Source organism: Pan paniscus, chromosome 23 (genome assembly GCF_029289425.2).
Source record: "Pan paniscus chromosome 23, NHGRI_mPanPan1-v2.0_pri, whole genome shotgun sequence".
Taxonomy (NCBI): domain Eukaryota; kingdom Metazoa; phylum Chordata; class Mammalia; order Primates; family Hominidae; genus Pan; species Pan paniscus.
The window spans coordinates 32,061,289-32,087,551 of NC_085927.1; the positions used below are offsets into that span (position 1 = coordinate 32,061,289).

The window sequence follows — 26,263 nt, forward strand, 5'->3', positions numbered from 1 at the left end:
TACAAATACTTTCACAGTTTTTGACCACTCAGAGAGGTCCATCCACATATCTTTTCCCCAAATTTCTTTGACATCAATTTTCCAATCATACTTCTTCCTAGTCCCTGTGACAGTTACTACAGGACAGAATGAAGGGGGACTAACACAGAAATGAAGACAAAGACAAAGGGATCTGTTTTAAAGAAGGGGTCAGGGGGCTCCTTGCTTCTAGTGAGCAAGGGCCCTGAGCTACTGCAATCCTTCATATTTATTAGGTAGAAAGAACAGGGAGGAGGAGGTAACAGTTGGTCAGCTGCTTGATTTATCACAGGTTCACAGGATTGCTTTCTTTATACAACATACTTCAGATGTGCTGCAGATAATCAAAAGAAACACTGTGCTTGGGGTGTGACAGCTCTCAGCATTCGTTCTGGTGGTAGATGCAGTTTGTCGTTTGCCAACAACCTGCATTCATGAGAACAGCTTGCTGTTTGCTCCAGTGGTATACTGAGTTGGTCATGACCCTCATTCTTTCGGCTTCCAAGAAGTCCCTGATCGTCCAGCCAAACCGTTGGCTACAGCAAATGAATTCATATATAATCACACATCTGGAGATTTCTCCTTCCATGCAAAGAGCACAACCAGGTGTGCTCCTCAAAGTTCTGCCCAATGGGAAGATTTCCCTTCACCGCTGTACTTCAGGGATGTCCTGGAAAGGGGCTGTAGTGCTGCAGCTGTCCACTTTCCGGTGGTGCCTGCATATCATGCAGATACATTTGTGAACCAGGCCCTAGTCTTCTTTCTGTCAGCTGATCATAGTGAACTGCCCCTGAGACCACCAGTGCAGGCTGGGGGATAGTGCAGGCTGGTGGCAGGAGTGGAGGTCATGGACATTTGAGCCACTTCCCCATGTAACTTACTTGTGCCTTCAGCCCAAATGCATATATACCACTTCCACTGAATGATGGAATGCTGCTGTGCATGATCCACTTTATGGCTAAATGGGTTAGAAAGCACCCACTTCATGACAGGCAGTTCAGGTTGCATGGGGACTTTAAGATGCATAGTCAAATGTTCAGTTTCCACCAAAGCCCAGTAATAGGCCAAGAGCTGTCTCTCAAAAAGAGAGTAGCTATCTGCAGAAGATGGCAGGGCCTTGCACCAAAATCCTAGAGGCCTCCACTGTGATTCACTTACAGTGGCCTGACAAAGACTCCAAGTAGCTTTGCTATCTGCCGCTGACACCCAAATACCATTGGGTCTGTTGGGTCATACGGCCCAAGTGACAGAGCAGCTTGCACAGCAGCCTGGACCTGTTGCAGAGCCTTCTACTGTTCTGAATCCCACTCAAACCTGGCAGCCTTTTGGGTTACTTGATAAATGGACTGGAGTAACACACCCAAATTAGAGATATGTTGCCTCCAAAATCCAAATAGGCCCACTAGCCATTGTGCCTTTCTTGGTTGTAGGAGCGGCTAAATGCAGCAACTTATCCTTCACCTTAGAAGGAATGCCTCGACAGGCCCCACACCACTGGACACCTAGAAATTTTATTGAGGTAGAATGCCCTTGAATTTTAGTTGGATTTACTGCCCATCCTCTTGCATGCAAATGTCTCACCAGTAAGTCCACTGTGTTTGCTACTTCTTGCTCACTGGATGCAACAAGCACAATGTCATCAATTTAATGGGTCAGTGTTATATCTTGCAAAAGAGACAAGCAATCAAAATTTCTTTGAATAAGATTATGACACACAGCTGGAGAGCTCATATACCCCTGAGGTAGGACCGTAAAAGTATATTGCTGGCCTTGCCTGCTGAACGCAAATTGCTTCTGGTGGGCCTTATGGACCGGAATGGAGAAAAAGGCATTTTCCAAGTCAATGGCTGCATATGAGGTGCCAGGAGATGCATTAATTTGCTCAAGCAAGGAAACCACATCTGGTACAGCAGCTGCGATTGGAGTCACCACTTGGTTAAACTTCCGATAATCCACTATAATTCTCCAAGATCCATCTATCTTCTGCACAGGCCAAATGGGAGAGTTGAAAGGGGATGTTGTGAGAATCACCACCCCTGCATTTTTCAAGTCCTTGATGGTATCACTAATCTCTGCAATCCCTCCACAGATGCAATATTGTGGGTTTTGTTTTGTTTTTTATAAAGTTTCACTCTTGTTGCCCAGGCTAAAGTACAATGGCAGAATCATGGCTCACTGAAACCTCCATCTCTGGTTTCAAGCAATTCTCCTGCCTCAGCCTCCCAAGTAGCTGGGATTACAGGTATGTACCATCACACCCCACTAATTTTTTTTATTTAGTGTAGATGAGGTTTCACCATGTTGGTCAGGCTGGTCTCGAACTCCTGACCTCAGGTGAGGTGATCCACACTAAGATCCAGCTTATGTGGATCTGTTCTCTTCTTTTCTTGGTTAATCTCACTAGTGGTATGTATAATTTTATTTATCTTGTCTAAGAATTGGTTTTTGTTTCATTTATCTTTTCTATCATTTTTTGTTTCAATTTTATTTAGTTCTGGTCTGATATTGCTATTTCCTTTCTTCTGCTGGGTTTGGGTTTGCATTGTTCTTGATTCTCCATTTCCATGAGGTGTAACCTTAGATTGTCTATTTGTGCTCTTTCAGACTTTGTAATGTACGTATTTAATTCTAAACATTCCTCATAGCATTGCTTTTGCTGTATCCCAGAGGTTTTGATAGCTTTTATCAAGATTTAGTACAACTGCAACCTTACTATTGGCCAACGGCTTTTGAATTCCTAAGAGTGTGACCTCATTTAATCCTGACAACAGCTTTATGATTGCTTTTCATTCAGTAGGTCGTGATTAGAGAGGGAGTGCTTGTGGCCTGGATGGAAGGTTCTCCAGTTTATCAAATAAAAACACCAAAGGTCAGTTAAATTTGAATTCAGTAAAACAATGACAAAGAATTAGTATGTGTAACTCCCACACAATATTGTTCATTTGAGATACAAACTTACCTTGTAGTTCATCTGCCAACTGCACACAGGGTTCAAAGCCTGGAAGAGGCAGAGTTAGAGCTGGTCTTCTCTTCCTGATGCCAGGTCTATGAGCTGAACCTCAAAGACAGGGCTTCTCTAACACAGCTACCCTCAAGTAAGCACATCGGTTAGCACTAAATACACGGCATACGATGCCCAATCAATAATGCCTACTCACTTTTCTAATTCTTCTTTCTATTATTCTTCAAATCTGCAGACTCAAGACCTCCCGAAACATTGCGGCAGCCAGGATTTTGAATGAGGGTCCTCATATGTCTTTCCAAACAAGATGCAAGGGTGCTCCTTGGTCCCCACACAGAGGGGCTTAAGCCAGGAGTGCATAAGTAACATGTAAGAGACAGAAGAACTCAACCTGGCTCTCCCTCTGTGCAGTGAAACACCTAATTCCAGGGTTCTTTGATTCTGAAGGTGGGTGGGCTGAGAGAAAGAGGAGCCCCACCCTGAGAGCTCCGAGTATTCAGGACAAGACTTGGCAGCCTGAATAGGGGCTATACTCTTGAGTGTGGAAGAAGCAGGCATCTCTGGGCACAGGCTGCTCTTCTGGTGGCTTCTCCTTCACCAAACTGGGCTCCCTGCTGTGATGTCTATCAGAGAATCTCCTTCAGTAAGACCAAGAGTCCAGGATTTAACTAAAAATAGCAGCACAGACCAGAAAGGTATGTCATGGTACTTGAATTCTGTGCAGAGCAATAAGTACAAATGCAGCTTAACAGGGGCCTTCACAGTTGTATCTTTGGTGAAGGAGAAAATAGACAATGGCAGGGAGAAACTGAAGGACTCAGTAGGTCTGGAACTGGGGCAGCACTGGGTGCTATAAGCTTGTCCTTGAGGGGTCTACAGATGCTGACACCTGGGAAGTCATCCTGCATCATCTGCTCACTGCTCACTGGGCTCAGCAGCTATGTCCTCACAAATAACCAGATTCAATCAACCTGGCCTTCTCCACCCAACCTGGGGAATGTATTCCAGTGACTGTTTCAACTGAGGTTCTATGAAGGGGTTGGGGGATAAGAAGAGGGGACTGATTTGCTTGAAGAAACCATTGCACACCCTTTCCTTTCATCTAAAACCTATTAATGGAAACTCTGAGGCCACCCATAGAAGTCTAGCTGGTCTCCTAAATTCGGGAGTTACGAAGGAGTCATTCCTGATCAATCTGCAGGATGAGGGGCCATCAGCAGCTGGTGGTCAGAGTGAGGGAGAAATTGGCTTCCTTGAGAGACTCATCAGCACAGCCACCAACTCTGGGGAAAATGGGGCACTTGCTATAACAGTCACCCCAAACTACTCACAGGAGCCTGAGCCTCGTCCCCTCACCTTATTGTTTCTGATTCTGGTCCATGCCTCTGTTTTCCCTGGACCCCTTGCCCATGTCTGAGTCCAGGGTAGCAGGGGTAGTTCCATCCCAGTCAACATCTATACAGAAGTAACAGCTGCTATGGCTTGAAGCCGAGTCTACAGTTCTACCCATGAGGGCCTCTTTTTCTCCCCAATCCCCTCACACAGGTGACCAGTGCTGTGGGTCTGGTGGAGTGGCCACTGGCCACTGGTCCCAGGAGAACACAAAGATTTATTCCTCTCTAACACCAGGCATATATTGGAGGGGGTTTGCTGGGTGTAGAACAGAGTGGTTCTTCCAGATGCAAAGCAGTAAGACCCTGTCTACAGAAAATCATTTCACAAACCTCCACACCCTTTCATGATAAAAACACTCAGTGAACTATGAATACAAAGAAACTACCCTAACATAGTAAAGGCTATCTATGAAAATCCCACAGTCAACATCATACATAATCTTAAAGACCAAAGATATGTTTTTGTAATATCAGGAACATAGCAACAATGTACACTTTCACTGCTTCTATTCAAAACAGTATTGAAAGTCCTAGCCACAGCAATAAGGCAAGAGAAATAAATAAACAGGATAACAATTAGAAATAAAAAGTAAAACTATCTCTGTTTTCAATGGATTTAATGTCATATGTAGAATACCCTTAAAAGTTCCACAAAACAGCTTTTGTCAGAATGATTAAATGTATTCTGTAATGTTCAGAATACAAAATCACCATGTAAAAACATCTCATGGCTGGGCATGGTGACTCACACCTATAATCCTGGCACTTTGAGAGGCTGAGGTGGGAGGATTACTTGGGATCAAGAGTTCAAGGACAGCCTGGGCTACAAAGCAAGACCCTGTCTCAAGAAGAAAAAAGAAAGAAAGAGAGAAACAAAGAAAGAGATAGAAAGAAAGAAAGAAAGAAGAAAGAAAATCTCTTATATTTCAATACTTAGAAAATCTCTTATATTTCAATATTTAAACAAGGACACAGGAAAAAAACCAAAACAAAATTAATAAAACAAATCAAATTGCAACATCATTAGAGAGAGTAAAATATGGCTGGGCACAGTAGCTCATGCCTGCAATCTCAGCATTTTGGGAGGCTGATTTGGATGGATCATCTGAGGTTAGAAGTTCAAGACCAGCCTCAAAAATATGGTAAAGCCTCGTTCCTACAAGATAAAATAAAATAAAATTGCTAGCTGTGGTGGCACATGCCTGTAATCCCAGCTACTCAGGGGTCCGAGTCACAAGAATTGCTTCAGCCTAGGAGGGAGAGGTTGCAGTGAGCCAAGATCTTGCCACTGTACTCCAGCCTGGGTGACAGTGAGACATTGTCTCAAAGAAACAAATAAATAAAAATGAAACAGTAAAATACTTAAGAATAAAGTTATTCAAAGAGGTGAAAGACTTGTAGATTGAAAAGTGTAAAACATTACTAAAAGAAATTAAAGAATACACAAATAAATGGAAAGAAATCCTTTGTTCATATACTGGAAAACTCAATATTGTTATGCTAGCAAAACAAACCAGGAGGAATTGACAGATTCATTTCAATCTCTGAAAACATTCCAGTAATATTTTATGCAAGAATAGAAAAAAATTAAACCTAAAATTTATATAGAGTATGAAGGGAACCTAAACAGTCAAAGTCATCTTGTAAAAGAAGACCAGTGTTGGAGGTCTCACACTTTCTGATTTCAAAACATACTACAAAGCTACACTAATCAAAACAGAGTGGTATATATGTAACATACATACTGACAAATAAAATAGAACTGAGTGCCTAGAAAAAAAACTCTTAGTTGTACAGTCAAATAATTTTAAACAAGGTTGTCAAGACTTTTCAGTGGAAACAGTACAGTCTTTCACAAATATAGACGTTCTGGGAAATAATACTGAATGGCTTTTGCTGTTGTTGTTTTTGAATGGTCTCAAATGTTCTCTCAAAGATGCTACAGAACATAGCTTATTGATTTTGTAAGTTAAAAGGCTGAGTAAGACTGTGAGAGACTCCCTGCTCATCATCATTCTTCTTCCACTTCCAGTGACTACTCTTATATTCTGTGCCGTAAGCCAACAGCTACTGACCCCAGGATCTTTTAATCCTTCTGTAAAACTGTCATTAAAAAAAAATTGTCTAAAGTAAATTTTTAAAAAAATTCTCACTTAGACCAGCTGTTTATCCAATATAAGGCTCAACACCAATAGTTACAGAAAGCCAGTAGGTCATTAAAACAATTAATTTAGTCATTCAAATAAAAATGAACACCATGTAACACTAATATCAAATTATAGTCACAGGGGCAGGATTTCAGCAACAGCAAGAGAAAGTAGCACAAATAGGAATGAGCAAAGAATAGACAATTAATGAGTGTGAATTGGCCTGGAAAATATTGTGGCAATGTCCAAAGATAAATCCACAGTTATTTGTGAAACAAGTGAAAGACCACGCATTCTCAGTCCAGGAAAGCCACCAGGGGGTGGTCTGGGTCTCTTGGATTGTAAGAAGCTCAAGAGGTCCAAACTTAATGAACCCTGCACAGATGCTCACTGACTCATGGAAATGTTAGAGCAGCTGCTTCCTCCCACAGGACAAATCCACAGCACACAGCCTCCCTGGGCTGGCCCCTCACAGTGGAGCTGCTCTCAGGGCTGTGGACCCAGGTGGTGATAAAGGCAGTAAAGATTTGCATAAAGCAGCACACAGCACACCCCCTCCATGGAGAGAGCTCAATAGGAGATAAAGAGCCATCAGAATCCAGCCCCAGCTCTGGAGCCAGGGGTCCCTTCCAATATCAGCACCATGGCCTGGACTCCTCTCTTTCTGTTCCTCCTCACTTGCTGCCCAGGTTAAGAGAGATTTCAAATACCAGCCTTTGGAGGGATCCTTCTGTCTCCCCTTCTAATTTCTAACATGTGTCTGTTTTTTGTTTCAGGGTCCAATTCTCAGACTGTGGTGACTCAGGAGCCCTCACTGACTGTGTCCCCAGGAGGGACAGTCACTCTCACCTGTGCTTCCAGCATTGGAGCAGTCACCAGTGGTTACTATCCAAACTGGTTCCAGCAGAAACCTGGACAAGCCCCCAGGGCACTGATTTATAGTACAAGCAACAAACACTCCTGGACCCCTGCCCGGTTCTCAGGCTCCCTCCTTGGGGGCAAAGCTGCCCTGACACTGTCAGGTGCGCAGCCTGAGGACGAGGCGGAGTATTACTGCTTGCTCTACTATGGTGGTGCTCAGCACAGTGACAGACTCATAAGAGGAACCAAGACATAAACCTCCCTCGGCCCTTGTGATGTGGAGATTGTGTGATCATACACACCAGCTCTCAAGACAGCCTACATGTGGACCAGCCATAGAAAGGGGAAGGAAAGGGTCTGAATTGATTTCTATCCCTCCTTGTGCCCTGAAGTGGAGGAAATGTGAGAGTGATTTGCAGTAATTGAATCAGACAAACAAAAGTTATTTGTTTTATATGAAAAAAAAAACCAGAAACAGCAGGATCAGATCTAAAGGCTGAGTCTAAATGCATTTCCTCCAGAGAGAAGCTTCTTCAAACTATGGGCTTTCTGAGCTAAGAGCAAAGAGAATAAACTCTCCATGGGTATATTATTAAAGTTTATTTTATTGAGTTACTTTCAAAGCAATCCATGACTATTATATAAAGTCAGAAAGTATTAAAAATCACCAAGTCCTCTGCTAAGCTACCCTATCCCATGCAATCAAAATAAGTACTTTTCTTCATTTGGATGCATTTTTTATTTCTGTTTTTAATATTTCCACAATGGTGATTAAACCTGGTGCTCATTCCTCTGGTTTGATCCACCTTTATGCTCTTGTCATTTAAAGTTAATGTAAGTAGTGTTCCATTTATTTAAAAGGATAAAATATTTTAATAGTTGATCATTGCATTTTGAACTGAGTACCAGTGAAGTATTCTAGCTTTTAGGTAATTTCAATTGTTTGCTAGTCAATGATGTTATACGTTGTTGTCATTAAAACATTCCTGGTCATTTCTGTGGATTTTGTGAGGTCAGAGAAAATGTCTGTGCTTTTCAATGGAAAGCCTTGGGTACATTATTCCTGACTTCCCAATGCACAAAATAGAGAAACACAAATTTCCTGCTCATGTTAGTTAGAGCATAAGAGATTCAGGTACGAGGAACAATTTATACCCCAAACTACATACAGTGTCTTCAGGCATGTATTAGAAGTGTACTTCTCAAACTCTCTGATACCCTTAGTTCTGAAGAAGCTCAAAGTTGGCTAATACTTTTATATTTATCTTTTTTTTTTTTTTACCTCAACCAGCACTTTCTCCTGATTCTTGGGGTTTTCTGCATTTCCAGTGAATCCAGTGAATCACACAAATAGGATAACTGATTCTTCCCAAGCTCCAGCACTCTCCCTTATGTGCTGATCTAGTGAGGAATCACATGGGAAGAGAGACCCATGGATTTCTGGCAGCCTGGGAAGTGAGTTCATGGCTGGCCTCAGCTTGCAAACCAGACACTTGTCTCCTTGTTTCCCTTTACTATTCATTGGGTTCAGCAGCTGTGTCCTTCCAGGTTTCCTGGACAGTGATGGACCACACTCTCCCAACTCCCAGCCACCTGCTCCTCATAAAGAATAACCAGACTCAGCATCTTATGTGAGGGGCACAGCCAGGGGTCAGGATAGATTGGCATTAAGTCCCCTCGATTAAGAGAGGCCAGGGAAGAGGGGCTGTTCCCCCTAATCCGTGTGGCTCAGGAAGCAGAGCTCTAGAGACATCTCTACCATGGCCTGCACCCCCTCCTCCTCACCCTCCTCAGTCGCGGCACAGGTGGCTGGAGACAGGGAGTCAGGGACTGGCACTGGCAGGACCAGGGCTCTGCTTTGCTCCCCTGGCTCACTGAGCTGCCTCCCTCACCCTGTGTCTCTCTCCCGACTCTCAGGGTCCTGGGCAATCAGGGCTCATCAGGTAGGCTGTACCGTCTGTCTGTGGCTAAACCAGCCACCATCTCCTGAACTGGAAGCAGCAGCAATAAGGTTCTTGGAATTGCGACCTGGTGCCAACAATGACCAGGAAGTGCCTCCAAGCTTCTGACTCATAGAAGTAAATATCTGCCCGCAGGGATTCAGGACAGACGCTCAGGCTACCAGTCTTGCAAGGAGGCCTTCCTAAGCATCTCTGGGCTTTAGGCTGAGGACAAGGCTGATCACTCCTGTTGGCTTCAGACAGCCCCCTGGAGGTCCAAACAGTGCTGCAGTCTGGGAAAGTGAGATGGGAACATGCCAGGTCTCCTAGGAGCATGACCTTCCAATGGCACCACCCACAACCAGGACAGCTGGTCTGTTTACCATTTGTGTGGATGTTTCTTGATGCTGCCGCTAACCAGGGCCCAAGACTTAGTTCGGGGACAGTGATCTAGAGAATACAGCTTTGTTCTCTCACAGCCAGCCCTCAGAGGAAGCCCTTAGCAACAGCATTGTCAGACTGCCTCAAAAAAATCAGAAAGTCTTTGATTCCAGGAACAGGCTGCCCTGGGGACAGACTCAAGATGAGTCAGGGTAAGCAGGGACAGAATCCAGCTGGGTCTGCCTCAGGCACGTGCACTAACGCAAAGGTCTGTTCATCCTTATTGTCTACTAAACACCTATTATGTGCCAGTCTCAGGAGAGTGCTCAGGATACAGAGTTTACAAGACAGACAGGGTTCCTGTCTTTACAGGAATAATGCCTCACAGAAGAGTGAGCACCAACAAATCAATGAGAATAAGGCATATTGTGAGGTATAAAATGGTTGACATGGGCCAGAAGACAGTGAGCAACAAGAAGCTATTAGGAAGTTGTAAGCAAGGAGATACAGACTCTGGTTTAAGATTCAGGAGGCAAAGTCCAGCTTCTCTAAGGAAGATGAAAAAGGAGGGGACAGAGTGAAGAAAGATGGTCCAGTTAGGACATGGTGGCTTTGTACACATGAGAGATGAGGTTTCTGGCAAGTAATGTGGCAGCTGAGCTGGGAAGACTGTGTGTGACTCACACCATGGAGAGAAGGACTAGAGGAAGGAGGCCAATGGTTGAGGCCCTGAGCTTGTCCTTGTGATGGAAACCTGACAACAGCCTGCAACTGTGATCGAGTGTGTCACTCTCCTCTTCTCTCTGGAAAGCTCACAGGACTCAGGACTCATTGCTGCCCTTCCCTCCTATTCAATAAGATTAATGTGAACCATCACTTTGCACACCTGAAAAGAGACCTGGTTACTTTCTTTTATTTTTATATATATATATATATATATATATGCAAATATATATTTTATATTGATATTGATATATTTGCATATATTTATATATCTTATATATATATTATATATATGCTGTCTTTATTTATATTATTCTGAATTTTTTTTATTATACTTTAAGTTCTAGGGTACATGTGCACCACATGCAGGTTGGTTACATATGTATACATGCGCCATGCTGGGTGTGCTGCATTTAGCTCAGCGGTTACTTCACATGTGATCAAACCACCTCTCTGGTTACTTTCTATTGAGCAAAAGCCCCAAGGGTCAGGACAGAGCATTGTAGAGCTCATGGGATGATGTCCTACACATTCAAGGGGCTTCTGTTAAAGCTCACAATCAAACCTCCCAGAGCTCTGTCAGAAACCATGAGACGGGAGGTGTCAGTGCTGAAGTAGCTGATTTGGGAGCACACTGATTTGTGGTATGTGCAGGTGCAGGAGACTGAGGACTGAGGCCCGGCACAGGCAAATGGCTCCCAAGGTGTCACTATGGGGCAGGGCGCTTGTAGCCTCCTCAGTGATAGGTGGGGGTAAAGGTCAATTAAAAAGCTGGAGAGCAGTGGAAAGGCAGGATTCTGTGTCTGGGCAAGGAAAGGAGGTCCAGCCCCCGCCCAGGCATCCTTGTTCACCCTTCTCTTTACCTTCCTTCTTCCCTGCCACCTTCCCAGGGAAGGCTTCCAGGGCTGTGGTGTCTCTGCTGCTCTTCCTCTGCCACAAAGACAGCAGTAGGGAGGTTATCTGATGGCAAAGCTATCTCCTCACACTCAGTTGTCTAGTTACCCTGAGGAATTCCTCTGGAAGATGGGAATGTTCTGTTTTACCTCTGACCTACAGTAAGATCTCAGCCATTAATGAAGCCAAGAAGAATGACCACATTCTGCTTACACAGGATTATTTATAACACACATAGTCAAATAACACCATCAAGTTCTAAGCACGTCAATCCATTCTTCAGAATTATAGAAATGCATGTCTCTCAGCTGTCAGCAATGGGCTTCAAATCCCCAGGGTGACTAATGGGTCAGGGTGGGATCAGCCACATGAAGAGGTTTCTTTACAGTTAGTGACTCTGTTCACTGTGTTTCCCCTGCTGAGATCCAACCTCCATGAGATTCTTCACTGTAGTTGTTGCTGTTTTCTATCTTGTCATTGCTGTACCTACAGAGATGAAAACACTGTCTGGCACTAAGGACAGGCTCAATACATGTTTGTTAAATATGTGAGTTCACCTACATTGGAATTCCAAAAAGAGATACAGATCTGAGGTCAAGATAATAATTGTTTTTAAATTCTGGATATTTTGTGTTTGAGATTCCAAGTTCATTCAATAGAAGATATTAAGCAAGAACTTTTGCCTTTGGATTTGGTTAGCAGGAGAAGGATATGGATATAAAAATACATATATATCACACACACCGCCCCATGGCCCAGAGACTTTAGAACCCAACTGATCTCTGCAGCTGCAAATCACGGCCTCTGTTCATTCACTTATGGTCTGATTCCCATGGATCCATATATGCTGGATCCCATGGGTTCATGTGGAGAAAGTGGAGAGGATGTGATGGGCTTTCCCAGTCCTGCTTAAAGAAACCACAGGAAGCAAGTAGATCATAAAGCAAATTCTGGGGACAGAATTCCCTCGAGAGCAAATAAACTGCAGAATATGGGTGAACTGGGAAATTTTCTGGTAATATTTATACAACTAAGAAACTTTACATTAGATATCCTTCAACACAATATTCATTACAGAGCTTTAAATCAGCCATATGATCAATGCAATTCAAACATTAAACTCATCCACCCGAAGTCCCATAATAGGCTTTGTTGAGGAAATTCTTGAAGGAAGAAGGATGGGTTTGTGAGCTCTGTGTCCACAGAAGAGATATTTCTGCACTAGGAGGACTTGGTAAAGCTGATAAATAATTAGGAATGTAGGTGCCCATCTGGACTATATTCTAATCCAACATGCAATGCTGTGAGTCCTGTATCTGCAAATCTTAGCATTCATTGTACTTCCTTCAATTTCCCAATTATTACAATAAATTAACTTTAGACATGGATGATCAAAAAAATCAGTTAATGAGAGAATCCTTGAAATCTGTTGCTTTAATGTGCAAAAATTAGGGAATACTTCACATGTATATATTGGTTAATTTATATACCAATGATATGCTACCTCTTCATTGGTCTACTGTAAAAATCACCTAGCCAGGGGCTAAGTTGATGGGTAAAAGGTGTTGAAAAGTTAAACAACATGAACCACATTGATGATGGTCAAATTTGGCTGAGGGGTACAAACAATTCATTAGAAAATTGTCAGTCTGTTTGTGTGGCTCAAAAGTTTCCATGATAACCAGTGTTAAAGTATCCTTGTTTATGATGAGATGGTTGTGTTTTGCTTTTAACAGGTGTACAATGTGGACAAAATGCAAGCTTACACTTTGATTTCAAGTAGAAGACCATCTTCTCCCAACAGGCAGAGGAGAAGCTGGGGTGGAGGTCATGGAAAAGACAGGAGCTCAGGGTTTCCCAGGACAGACAGGCGAGTGATTCTGGAGCCCTCAAATGAAGAGGAGGGGCTGTGAGTTGGGCTGTGGGGGTGTGCAGGGACCACAGTGTGAAGGGCATGCTGCGGAGGCCTCAGGGCTCAGGTTTTATAAAAATGAGGAGTTACTGAAGGGGTTTAAGCCAGGGAGTGCCTTCCCTGCCTCATCTGAATGAGAGAGCTCTCTGCGAATGCCCTGAGGAGAGTGCCTGAGGGAAGTGAGTGATCCTGATTCTAGATTATTTGCTAAAGCACCTCGTGAGTCTAGAAATTCAGGGGCCATTTGCACAGTTAGTACAAGAGTAGACGTGGTACTTTGAGAAGGGATGGTCTCTGCCTTTGTCTCCTGAGACATCCAACTCACTTGCAAGAGAACTTTGAGGGCAAAATACATACTGATCTTTCTAATAAACTGAAAACATCCAGTCAGAAAATACATGTGGCAACATCACATTACAAAGAAATAGTATAACATCTAGGACAAATTCTTGACCAAAAAATATGACACAACTGTGCAGACAATGACAAGTTTTACTTAGGGAGATAATGGCTAACTTCATAAAATAGAGAAATACATCATTGTTCACTGATAAAGGTAAGTCTACCAAATCTATTAGTTTTCCTATATTACTAAATTGAGTCAAATCCCTATAAAACATATGAAACCATTGCATATATAACTTTTGCTAAATTGCTGCCTTTAACATGTCAAGAATTTTTTTTTTTTTCCTGGAAAAGTCTCATTATTCACCGTCCTTTTGAACAGCCCCCAGCTGCCCTTCAACCCAGCTCCTTAGCTGATCCCTTTTCCATAATGCCCACCCTAATGGCACATGTGGGCAATTAGATTTTTCTAGAATGCCCTGAGGTGATGCTGACACCTGTAAAAGTTATACATGTACATGTCTGCACATCCCACAGACCAGGACTACTACTGGGAGTGAGAAATCACACTAGTAATTCATAGCATAATAGAAGTGTCTAGGAATCAGATCAAGGATATGTGAATCCAGAGAGTGACTGGTGAGTGGCAGAGACCAGGTGGGTTTTGAAGTCTCTGAGCTTTGGGAAAGTGTGTGTCCTGGGACCAGCATCAGATCTTTTGGGCTGCCCTGTGGTTCCGACACAGCTGCTCAATAAGGAACATACACTCCAAGAAATCCAGACCTTGAGTCTGGGCCCTGTGCTCACTGATGGACACTCAGCAGCTGTGTCCCCTCTGGCCTGGCAGAGTTCCCTGAGCAGGGACCTGTGTATGGTCTCAACAGGTGCTTCCTCCCAGGACCTTGCAAGAAGAAAAACAAACCTTCCTCCTGCTCAGTCTGCAGAGTGAGCTGAGCTGCATCCCCAGGTCTCAAGGAGGGGCCCAGCAATCCCTGGGTGGAAACACATTTGCATGAGCAGCCCCTCCTCTGCAGAGGGTGGGAAGAAAAGGAGGCCTGGGGCAGCCCAGTCCCACTGTGGGGTAAGAGGCTGTGTCCACCATGGCCTGGACTCCTCTCCTCCTCCTGCTCCTCTCTCACTGCACAGGTAGGAAAAGGCCTAACAGACCAGGGCCAGCACCTCAGCCTGATTCTGACTCTTCTGGCAAAGATCCCTAAAAAACTTTACCCTCCATTCTGCCTTATCACTCATAAATGCCTGTGTTTCTAGGTTCCCTCTCGCAGCCTGTGCTGACTCAGCCAACCTCCCTCTCAGCATCTCCTGGAGCATCAGCCAGACTCACCTGCACCTTGCGCAGTGGCATCAATGTTGGTAGCTACTACATATCCTGGTACCAGCAGAAGCCAGGGAGTCCTCCCCGGTATCTTCTGAACTACTACTCAGACTCAGATAAGGGCCAGGGCTCTGGAGTCCCCAGCCGCTTCTCTGGATCCAAAGATGCTTCAACCAATGCAGGCCTTTTACTCATCTCTGGGCTCCAGTCTGAAGATGAGGCTGACTATTACTGTGCCATTTGGTACAGCAGCACTTCTCACAGTGACACACACACATGGGGAAGTGGGACAAAAACCTCACCCTGCTCTCACTCTTGTTCTGTGACAATTTTCAAATTGTAAACTTAACTTGCCTATTTACAAAGTATATTTGGAAGTACTTTCTTGTGGTAACAGGCTTTTCTCTCCATTTCCCTTTCACTGCTTTTGAAGTCTGAGTAAAACAAAAACAAAACAAAACCACCTGATGACGCTAAACTGTTGGCTGGTTGTCCGTATGTGCTAAAACCAGTGCCTGTGGAGCTGGGCCTTTTTCTCTTGAGAGAAGCAAAATGAGCCTTTTCTAGCTCACATTGTAGTCAGAGCCTGGGAACATCCTAGCAGGTAAATAGTCCAGAGACCCGCTCTTCCATTTCCAGTAGTCTGTGCTCAGGGCTGTCCACGGCTCACTGTGTCCCAGGATCAAAGCACTAAAATGTAAAATGCTTCATGCGGACACAGTTCAGGGAGGAACTCCAGACATAAACCTGGCCTGGCCCAGTCCCGGGTACCTGCATTTCAGTTTCAATGTCAGGAGAGCCGATGAGGTGTGGGGGTAACTGGATCTGAGGCCAGCAAATCACTCTGTAGGACATGGGAGAATAAACGGGTGGGGGGTGGGGGTCTCCATCATGGCTTAGACAAAGCTGAGGCTGCTCCTGGGCCACTGGTAGAAGTCGGTTCCATGGATGAGACTTTCCTCCAGCTCATCCCACTCAGAATCACGGGAACTTCCGAGGGTGGTTTTCCTGAACTCTTGGGGTCTGACTGTGTTATTTTCTCTTCTCTTACACCATTAGAGCTTTTCACTGAGTCAGAGTCTAGTCAGTGCAATATCTGGGTATAGAAACTGCCCAATATTTGCTTCAAGTGACTCCTCCCCATGAAACTCTTGAGGAGGCCTACAACTTGATGTCACCTTTTCCTGCATAGGGAGCAGCAGAAGCATTGGGCAGTCCCATGGAAATGGCTACTGAGGGCTCCCAGGGAGAACCCCTCTATTTGTGACCCAGGACAACAGTGATGGACCTTCAGGGGTCCCAGCCTGATTCTCCTGCTCTGGCTTTGTCCACATTGCCTCCATGACCAGCTCTGGGTTCTAGGCTGAGGACACAGCTGATTATAAGTGTCACCCAGCTACATCCGGACTCCATATCACCAGAAGCTCCTGATCCATGGAGAAGTGAGAGAAAGATTTGTTCCCAACTCCTCCTGTCTTCCCCATCCCTCCTTTATCCCTGCCTGTGACCAACACCACTTCATGCCAAGGCTTCTACTGTCACTTGTGTTACTGAAAGTGGAGCATGGGTTCAGTGAAAAGAACTTGTTTGTCCCAGTGGAAACAGAATCAATTTGTTTCTAGAAGCAAAAGGAGCAGGCTACACATGGTGTGGATGAGGTGGGCACGACAAGAAAGAAGAATCCAGGCTGTGAGACCCAGAGACCCAGGTGCCCTCTGCTTGGCCCCATAGGTGTCCTCTCCTTTGGTGGAGGTATGGTGGCCGTTTCCTGAGCTCTGAGACTGTTGGAGAGATGACAAGAAAGGAGAACCCAGCCTGTGTGACCCAGAGACCCATATGTGAGAGTGGAAGTCTGATACTTAAGAAAACATGGAATCAACATTCTGAAAGCTTTGGCTCTGTCTTGGCCATTCCCATGGAAATGGCTATGAGGCCTCCCAGAGAGAACCCCTAAGTTTATGACCTAGGACAATAGTGATGGTCCCTCAGGGGTCCCAGCTTGCTTCTCCTGCTCTGGGTTTATCCACACAGCCTCCTGGAGCACCTCTGGGCTCCAGCCTGAGGACCTGGCTGGTTATCAGTGTCACACAGCTGCATCCTGACTCCATGTTATCAAGGGTTCCTGTTCCATGGGGAAATGATAGAAGATCTGCCCCACTTCTCTGTCTCTACATCCCTCCTTTATGCCTGCCTGCTACCAACACCAGTTCATGCCTAGACTTCTGCTGTCAGTTGTGTTACTGAAAGCAGAGCAAGGGTTCAGGGACGATAACTCCTTTTCTTACTGGTCTCCCCAATGGAAAGAGAATCAGATTGTTTCAAGAAGTAAAATAAGCTGCCCACACATGGTGGGTGAGGATGAGGTGGAAAGAATCCAGCCTGGCTGGGCATGGCAGCTCACACCTGTAATCCTAGCAGTTTGGGAGGCCGAGGTGGGTGGATCACCTGAGGTCAGGAGTTTGAGACCAGCCTGAGCAACATGGTGAAACATCGTCTCTACTAAAAATACAAAAATTAGTTGGGCATGGTGGCTGGTGCCTGCAATCCCAGCTACTTGAGAGACTGAGGCAGGAGAATCGCTTGAACCAGGGAGGTGGAGGTTGCGTTGAGCCAAGATCATGACACTGCACTCCAGCCTGGGCAACAGGCAGAGACTCCATCTCAAAAAAAAAAAAAAGAAAGAAAAGAAAAAAGGAAAAGAAAGAATCTAGTCAGTGTGACCCAGAAGTCCAGGAGCCTTCGGCCTGGTCCCACAGGTGTCCCCTCCTTTTTGCACAGGTATGCTGGCCATTTGCTGAGCTCTCAAACTGTGGGAGTGATAATAAGAAAGGCGAATCCAGCTTGTGTGACCCACAGATGTCAGAGAGGTAGTCTGATATTTAAGAAAAGGTGGGATCAGCATTCTGAAAGGCCTGGATCTGGCTTGGCCTAGAGCTGGTGTAGAAGAGAAGCAAGAGAGATGCTCAGCCTTGGGTGGCCCAGGCACAGCTGTCCTGTCAAGGGGCAGAGCTCTCTGCAATGTGGGTTTTCTGTAGAGATATGCTTAAGGAGGCTGCAGTTTAAGGATGATGCAAAAAAGCTATCTACAGTGAGCAGGGGATGGTTTATGGGGGAATGAGGAGACGGGTGTGGGGTCAGATGTGGTAAGGAGGGTGCAGCCTGAAGAAGAGACTGTCTTTGGGAGCCTTATGAGGAGGAGTCCCAGGGCCCAGAGCAGTGACAAATAGAAAACCTGGAAGGACCTGGGCCCTGGAGACACAGAGGCACAGGGTCTTGGGTCTGTTCTGGAGGGTCCCTGAAGAGGATGACATAACAAAACTACTATGGTCAGTGTCCTCTGTCCAGTGCTCCCGGTCCCAGCTACTGTCCCTTCCAGAGCCTCTGTGTGTCCAGGTTTCTCCCCTGAAGTTGCTTTCTCAGCACCAGCCCCCAGGAGCAGGTTCACCTTCTGTGCCCAGAGTGGGGCTTGCACAGCTGAGTGGAGAAGGCCAGATTTACAAGAATGTCCTGTGTCTGCCCATGTTGTAAGGGGTGGGTGAGCAAGTGCGGGCATTTGAGCTCCTCTAGGGACCTGAAAGAGCATAGGTCCTCCCCAAGACCTGGACTCCTTACTTCATCCCCTCCCATCACTCTCCTCACTGCAGCTATGGCCAGGTGACAGCTCAGGGCTACTTGAGGACCTTGCACAGCCCAGGGCCTCCATCCCAGGCATTATCTCCAAACTCCGTAAGGGCTGTCTCTGAAACTGTAGAAACATTTATTTCTATGTGCCCAGGAAAGAGTTAGAGGGCACTGACCCAATCCCTTGCAAGCTGCTCATCAGCTGTCAGGGCCCTAGTGAGGAGAAGAAAGAGTTAGAAATCAGGAATCTACCCAGGGCTCCCCTATCTCCTCTCTCCTCTCTCCCAGCTACCACCTGGCTTCTTCTATCCAAGGAAATAAAGAGGAGGTGGCCACAGAGGGCAAGGGGAGGGCCAGGCAATATCCGAGGCAGCAGAGCCAAGCAGTCCCCCGGGGTGGTGTGGGGAGGTGCTGGAGGTGTCTGGGACCAGGGAATAGTGAGGACCCTCTTTCTAAAGTGAGGAGGGGTGGCATAAACTGAGGCCTAGATGGTGAAGCAGATCTCCTGAGCCATCTACTCATTTTTTCTTCTGTTGCAGCCTGGGTAAGAATAGGACAAAAAAGTCTTTGAGGAGGTTTTTATTCCTCAGCTAAGAATCCTCAGAGGATTGACTCAGGAGTTGAGGGGAGACTGAGCCTCGCTCTCAGGCCAAAAGGGTTTGGGGCTTTCAAGGGAATTGGATAGAACTGAAGTTCCCAGACTCTGGCATCTAAGACGTAACCCTCTTAGCAAGCCCAGCACTGATACCAAAATGGAAGACGGCTGATAGATAAGTCTAGAAAAGCCTAGATGAAATAATCCTGGGGCTTAATCCTAAATCTAGAAAGAGAAGTGGGTTTTATGGTATAAAGCACAATGAGGATTAGATCTGGAGTCTTAAGACTTGGGCTTGAAGTCAGACATGGTGGTGCACACCTGTAGTCCCACGTTTTTGGGAGGCTCAGACAGAAGGATCACTTACACCCAGGAGTTTGAAGTTACAGTGAGCTGTGATCACGCCACTGCACACCAGCCTGGGTGACAGAGTGACACTTTATCTCTAAACAAATAAACAAGCAATCATTTGGGCTTGTGTCCTGGCATTTACTGGCCGTGTGGCCTTGGGCAACCCAAGTTTTCTTTCTTTCCTCCCTTGAAAAATGGAGATAATGATGGAAATACCCACTTAGTAAAGGTGTTGGGAAGATGAAATGGGATTAACACAAAGTCACTCCATTGCTGTTAGGAGATGGAAGCTTAGATACTGGAGGCCAGAGTGCTTGAGGGGCTTGAGGAACTGAGAACACCCAATCTGGAGGCCAGACTGGTAGAGAGATGCTTGGGACAGCCTGAAGCCATAAAGGGCCTGATTCTGGGGGAGCGCCAGGGCCACGATGCACCAGGGCTGCTGGGGAGGGGCAGGGGCTACAAAACAATTAATTAATTAACTTGGTGTTTATATTGTTCTAGAATTTATTCCTCAGATGGGCAAATATTTTCACCTACCTTCCTACCTACCTACCTGTCTGTCTGCAGTCTGTCAGTGAGGGCCTCAGAGGAAGGGGAAGGCACAGAGGCAGAGGATGGGCCAGAGGGCAGGTCCCAGTCATCCGGGAGCAGGCTCTGGTCAGCCAGGGAGGGAAAAGAGGGAGTAGCTCCTGGTATCTTGGAGGCAAGCACTGCCCTGTCCCTGCTGGTCTTCCTGCTCTGCAGTCCCTAGGGGAGGCTCCTCAGAGAGGCTGAGTTCCAGGACTGTCTTGTAAACCACACAGTGAGCTGGGCAGGTGAGTCCGGGGCATGGGGGCTGTGTAGAGACCTGAGACTCAGATGCTTAGTGATATGGACACTGCCCAGCTCCATCCTATATGGAGAGGATAAAGTGGATAGTGAAGAAAGCCAGATACTCAGGCCTGTGTGGGCTTCAGACAGCAGAGGGTGCTGTGGGCTGACTCTGAGGCCTGTGCTGTGGATCCCAGACGGGAGCCACCCACTAGGCCTAGGCTGGAGCCCTCTGCCTCTGCTCACGGGGACCAGCAGCTGTGTCCTTACAGGTCCTCAGGGAGCCACAGAACAGCCCCACCCTGGTCCACCCCATCCCAGGCTCAGCTTTCTAGGCAAGGGTCAGAGTCAGGTCCTAGGGTGGGACTTGGCCAGCCCAGGGGAGGAGGCTGGTGTGCATGAAGAGACCCTCCTTCATCCTGGGCTGCTGGAGAAAGTAATAGGGACTGGGGGAGCTCAAGCCCAGCTGAGCGTCATCGGGATGCAGAGCTGTGTGGGGGTCCCCACCACGGCCTGAGCTCCTCCCTTTCTCCCCCTTCTCATTCACTGCACAGGTGACTAGGGCTAGGGATCAGGGCTGTGGGTGAATGGAACGAGGACCCTGCATGCTGCCCTCTCAACTGACCCACCTCTCTCACCCTGTGTTAGTCCAGGTGTCAAGGTTCTGGGCCCAGTCTGTGCTGACTCAGTGGTGTGAAGTGTTCCTGTGGGTGGGGTAAACTGCCGCCATCTATCACACTGGAAGCAGAAGCAAGGCTGGGTGTGGGCCTGTGTCCTGGTACCAGCAGTGCCCCCAAACTCCTCATCTATGACAGCAGTCATTGGTCTGCACAGGTCCCAGCCAAGTTCTCGGGTCCCAGGTTAGGGATCATGGCATCCCTGAGCATCTCTGGGCTCCAGGCAGAGAATGAGGCTGATTCTTTTGCTCATCTTGAGATCCAAGGATCCACGATTATGCAGTGCTGCAGGCCAGTGGGTAGCTGGGAGGAAAACCTTCTGTCTCCCCAGTAATGTGTCTTCCCTCTTCAGCCTCCACCCCTTCAGCACAAGTTTTTGGGGAGGAGGGTCTGAAGCCCAGGTGAGAAAAAGGGTCAAGGCTGGCCTTAGGACCTGGATGGGCACAGTGACCCCCTGCTGAGGGGGCCGTCATGGGCAAGAAGGCTGGGGGAGGTCCTGAGTTGATTTTCACAATGGAAACAGACACCAGCTCCCCAGCCTTGTTCAAAAGTATCTCAGGACCTTTTCCTCTCCAGATGGCAAGGGGGAGAATCTCCCTCTGAGATACCTGAGAATTTCCTTCCCATGACCTGTCCTGTCCCCTGGATGAATTCGTATTTGGAAACCAAATGACTCCCCAGTGCCAGGCATTACATCCTCACAGAAAACCTGCCAGAATGAGCAAGATCTTCCCTCCCTGACCCACTGGCCAGGAATCTCGGACATCAGGATGGCTGGACTAGATCACTCATGCCATCTCCCCTGACATCTTCATGGTTACCGGGGGGACTCTCTGATTAATTTGGGCCACACAGTGCCTGTCCCTGGCATTGCAGTTGGGGACGCTTACAGGCTAAGTTTATGGCTGGGAGACCTAGGGTCTAGAAAGGAGAGGAATAGAACAGAAGCTTTGCCTACATGGCCCCCTGTATGCATCACTCTGCCCTCCACCTTTATCCTAAGTTCATGATGGTTGATGTCTCCTTGAGGCTGGAACCTGGGCAGTGACATGGGCCTGTGTGTCCTCATCTCACAATGCTTCATCTTGGGCTCCCTGACCTTTCTGATATTCCTATAATGGATCAATTTCAGGCTAGGACACAGCCATGCCCATACAGGAGGCAGTGATCTGAGAATCAGGTAGTCTTAGAAGAGACAGAAAGCAAATAAACACCCTCTTGTTGGCCTCCTAAGCCCAGAGGACATAAGGAAATGAAAGGAATTCAAGAAGAAACGTAAGTGGTCACTGCCCACCATCACCTGGGCACCTGTTCTCCACCTGCTCCTCTCTCAGTGAGGACCAGACTCAGAGGCCTAGAGAAACACGTCTTCATCTGTTCACACCGTGGGGTGCCTCCTTCTGCACTCATCCCAAGACTGCTGCTCCCCCAGCTTACCTGTGTAACTGCTGAGAGTCTTCACAGGGACCTGGTCACAGGGTATGGGATCAGGATCAGCCTGGCTTTAACTCAGCTGTGACCCTGCCCCTTCAGGACAAAAAGTGAACTATTAGGGCTCTAACTGAACTCTCCTGATTTACTTAAATCTTATATTCTCCTTCTCAATATCCTTCTAGGAAGTTCTGTCTCTACCCAATAATGTCAGGTCATTTCCTCAGGCCTAGAGCCATTTGATTTCCAGACTTCTATACTCACACTTATGCTCTCATTCTCTGTCATGGTTCATTTACTACCCAGCAGCTAATGAGGCCAACCATGTATCTACAGCCCATTGACATGAAAAATGGGGAGGAGAGAGTTCCTTAGATAAATACAGGGTTAGCAAAGGAAAGTTTCTTAGGAATCACTTCAGGATCCAAGAAAATTCATTCCAGAGCTTCGAGAGTTTACAACTCAAAAACAACAGCATAATACATGAGGTGGTGAATCTTCTTGGCCTTCTCAATGAATAACCTCAGAAATGGTCAGAGAATACGTTTCAAAAAGGTAAGAGTATGACTTTCACAAACATATAGTATTCACATATGTCAACAATTTTAATTGGTTTATGTATTTTGGAGAAAAACAGTATGATGATAAATAAATGTTAAAAAGCATTTTTAAAAACTCAGTGCTTATACTCCACCAGGATAGCACTTGTGAAGGAAATTTTCTGTGTTGAAGATACACTGTCTTTTAGAATAATAGCAACATAGCTATGAATTTTGTCTTCTCATCTCACAATCTACAAATTAAAATCACCCCATTTATGTGAAATATCTAGAAAAATACCAGTACATTTGGACATTCCCATCTGCCACCACCCATCCATCTTCTCCTAAAGTGGAATCCCTCTGCCCCCATTCTGCTCCTCTCCACACATCTACCTGCTAACACGTGACTCCTCCCTGCCTTCCTTTCCAGATCCCTAGCAGATTGGGCCCACCAGGGGAACAAGCTCTTGGACCTGGGGATCAAAAGTGCATCTTGTTGGACTTCTGAGGACTTGCCCTGCAAGGGTCTCTTTATGGATCACAATCCCTCTGTTCCTGGGCATCCCCTTTTGCTGGATCCTGTTATTTATCTCTGTGTTACTCCATCTAGGTCTACTCTGTGGACTTCCCTACATCTTCACCTGAACCCCAGGAATCTTCAAGTCATGCCAATATTCCCTCAGTTCTCCTGAAATGTCTTGTTTTCTCTTCTCCTGAGATCCCACCAAGTCATCCCTTCTGAGACGCCTGAGTGTAGCAGGGCCCTCTCTGGTCTCTTTGCTTCAATTATGAATGAGGAGAATGGGAGGTCCTCTTTGCCGCTCCTACCCCTGAGTTGCCATCAGGGTCAGCTTCATGAGGCAGGGATGAGGCTGTCTAGATCAACATGGCTTTCCCAACATTGAGCTCTGTGCCCAGCACAAGGTAGGTGCTCAGTAACTATTTAAGAAAACCTACATTTCATCACACTGGCCACATTACACTGAGTCCAGGATGGGGATGAACTGGGAGAAGCAGTGGTGGAAATATTCCTCTCTCTGCTTTCAGGCTAAGAACTGATGGGACGTTCACCAGGGAGAGCATCCCTTGGCAGAAAGGGGGCCATGGGCATCCTTGTCCTGTATGGGAGACACTGCTCAGCCTGGGGGAACCTCTGTTCATGAAGGTGGGAGAAAAAGATAAACAAAATTCCCTGTGAATGTCTATGCATCATCACAGAGGAGGCAATGACAAGAAAATAGGAAGTGCAAGCCCAGTTACAATTCGTTTCTACTTTAAAAGAAATAAAATTTAATATGCCTGGTGTGTTATGTAAACACAACAAACATTTTTCGAAAACTATAAAAATATTTAAAGTAACATGGTTTACAATAAATAAGAACATTTGAAATAATGACACCCTGGAAATGTAATCCTAAAATACAGCATACATTTTATTTCAGTTATTTATCTTGACTGGTTTTATTTAAATGTCTATATTAGATATCACTATTTCATTGTGGATATTTGTTTGTTTGCTTGTTTGTTGTTTTTGAGATAGAGTCTTGCTCTGTCACCCAGGCTGGAGTGCAGTAGCACAATCTCGACTTATTGCAGCCTCCAGCTCCCAGGTTCAAGCGCTTCTCCTGCCTCAGCCTCCCACGCACCTGGGACCACAGGTGCGCACCAGTATGCCTGGCTAATTTTTGTGTTTTTAGTAGAGATGGGGTTTCTTTTTTTTTTTTTTTTTTTTTTTTTTGAGACCGAGTCTTCCTCTGTTGCCAGGCTGAAGTTCAGTGGCGCAATCTCGGTACACTGCAACCTCTGCCTCCCAGGTTTAAGCAATTGTCCTGCCTCAGCCTCCTGAGTAGCTGGGACTACAGTCACCCGCCACCATGCCCAGCTAATTTTCACATTTTTAATAGAGATGGGATTTCACCATGTTGCCCAGGATGGTCTTGATCTCTTGACCTCGTGATCCGCCCGCCTTGGCCTCCCAAAGTGCTGGGATTACAGGCGTGAGCCACTGCGCCCGGCCCAAGATGGGGTTTCATCATGTTAACCTGGCTGGTCTCAAACTCCCAACCTCAAGTGATCCACTCACCTTAGCCTCCCAAAGTGCTGGGATGACAGGCGTGAGCCCCAGTGACCAGCCTAGTACATTGTTTAAATGGTGTATTAGAACCTCGTGGTACTACAATTGCCTGGTGACAGACTCACCAGAGTAAATAACTATCCTGCTATTCTCCAACCACATGGGATTCCCCAAACAAAGATTTGCTGAGTCCAAGATGCATCATGCCAGAACTCTTGCAGTCATACACAGAATTTGTTTCATTTTAATAAATACGGTTATCTTTTTTCTTCAGTTTATTGTTTTTAATGTATCATCTTCTAGGTTTCATTACACATCAAAGATGAATAATTTCTCTCATCTTTAAGACATGCCAAAAACACTCATTAGTGATTTTGAACAGTATTATTTCCTAAACATCCTAGTTGGAATGGTTGATCCTAAAAGCTACCATGTGTCAGGCTCACCTGAGTGCAGACTGTGGTCTAAACAAGCTAAAGTTTTAATTCTTCCGTCTTCAAATACTGAGCATATTTGCTTGTTTTGCTCTTTAGCAAAACACTGCAAAGTCATTCGCCAGGATCTCCTGCAGACTGGCATTCAGTGATGGAGAACAGACTCCTAGGTGAGATCCCTGGTCACAGGATCCAGATGACTATGACTGCAAGTCTGGAAAAGAAGAGAGAGAACAAAGATTTACCAGCATAACCCTCTGAGAATGTGCCCCGGCCATCCTGGAGGGAAGAGCTCCCTATCGACCCAGCACTGCAGAATCCACAGAGGAAGGACAGCTCTGGCCACCAGGGAGCAGCCACACAACAAGAGAGGACCCGGTGTCCCCACAGGTGAGGAAATGAGTCCATGGGGCTGGTCACTGCTCTCGATTTCATTCTGACATAAGAGGACTTTGTGTAGTCACCACCTGAGTCCTATATAGTGAACAGCCAAGGAGACATGGACAGATTCACCTCTGAGGAACCCAGTAGAATGTGAAGTCTGCCCTGAGGTCACAAAAAAAAAGACACAGGGAGCTGTCTGGCCTGGCCCTGATGGAGAAGGCAGTGGACAGAACAACGGGGAGGCAGGGGTGTCTCCGAGAGGCTCTGGTCACCTTGTCATACAATGGTGGTGTACGTGACCAAAATGGACACCAGGGGGCGCCTGGGTACCATTTATGAGACGACTGGGTGTGATGAGAGCAGGACCAGCGCCACCTGTCCTGCTTGGTGCCCTATGCTTAGGGCTCACAGATGTCAACTCTCCACCCCCT

At 46.1% G+C, this 26,263-nt stretch overlaps 1 protein-coding gene and 2 gene segments (V, D, J or C); all 3 read left to right on the plus strand.

Annotated features, from left to right (window-relative positions):
* The window catches only part of LOC129395163 (immunoglobulin lambda-1 light chain-like), a 735,232-nt gene that overhangs the window by 65,475 nt on the left and 643,494 nt on the right, over positions 1-26,263 (plus strand). The gene's annotated exons all lie outside the window — the stretch shown is intronic.
* LOC100985262 (immunoglobulin lambda variable 7-43-like) lies at positions 7,143-7,638 on the plus strand. The segment is given in 2 exon segments: positions 7,143-7,210; positions 7,298-7,638. Coding segments are annotated over 2 exon segments (387 nt in total).
* Positions 14,651-15,253, plus strand: LOC100984935 (immunoglobulin lambda variable 5-39-like). The segment is given in 2 exon segments: positions 14,651-14,723; positions 14,847-15,253. Coding segments are annotated over 2 exon segments (453 nt in total).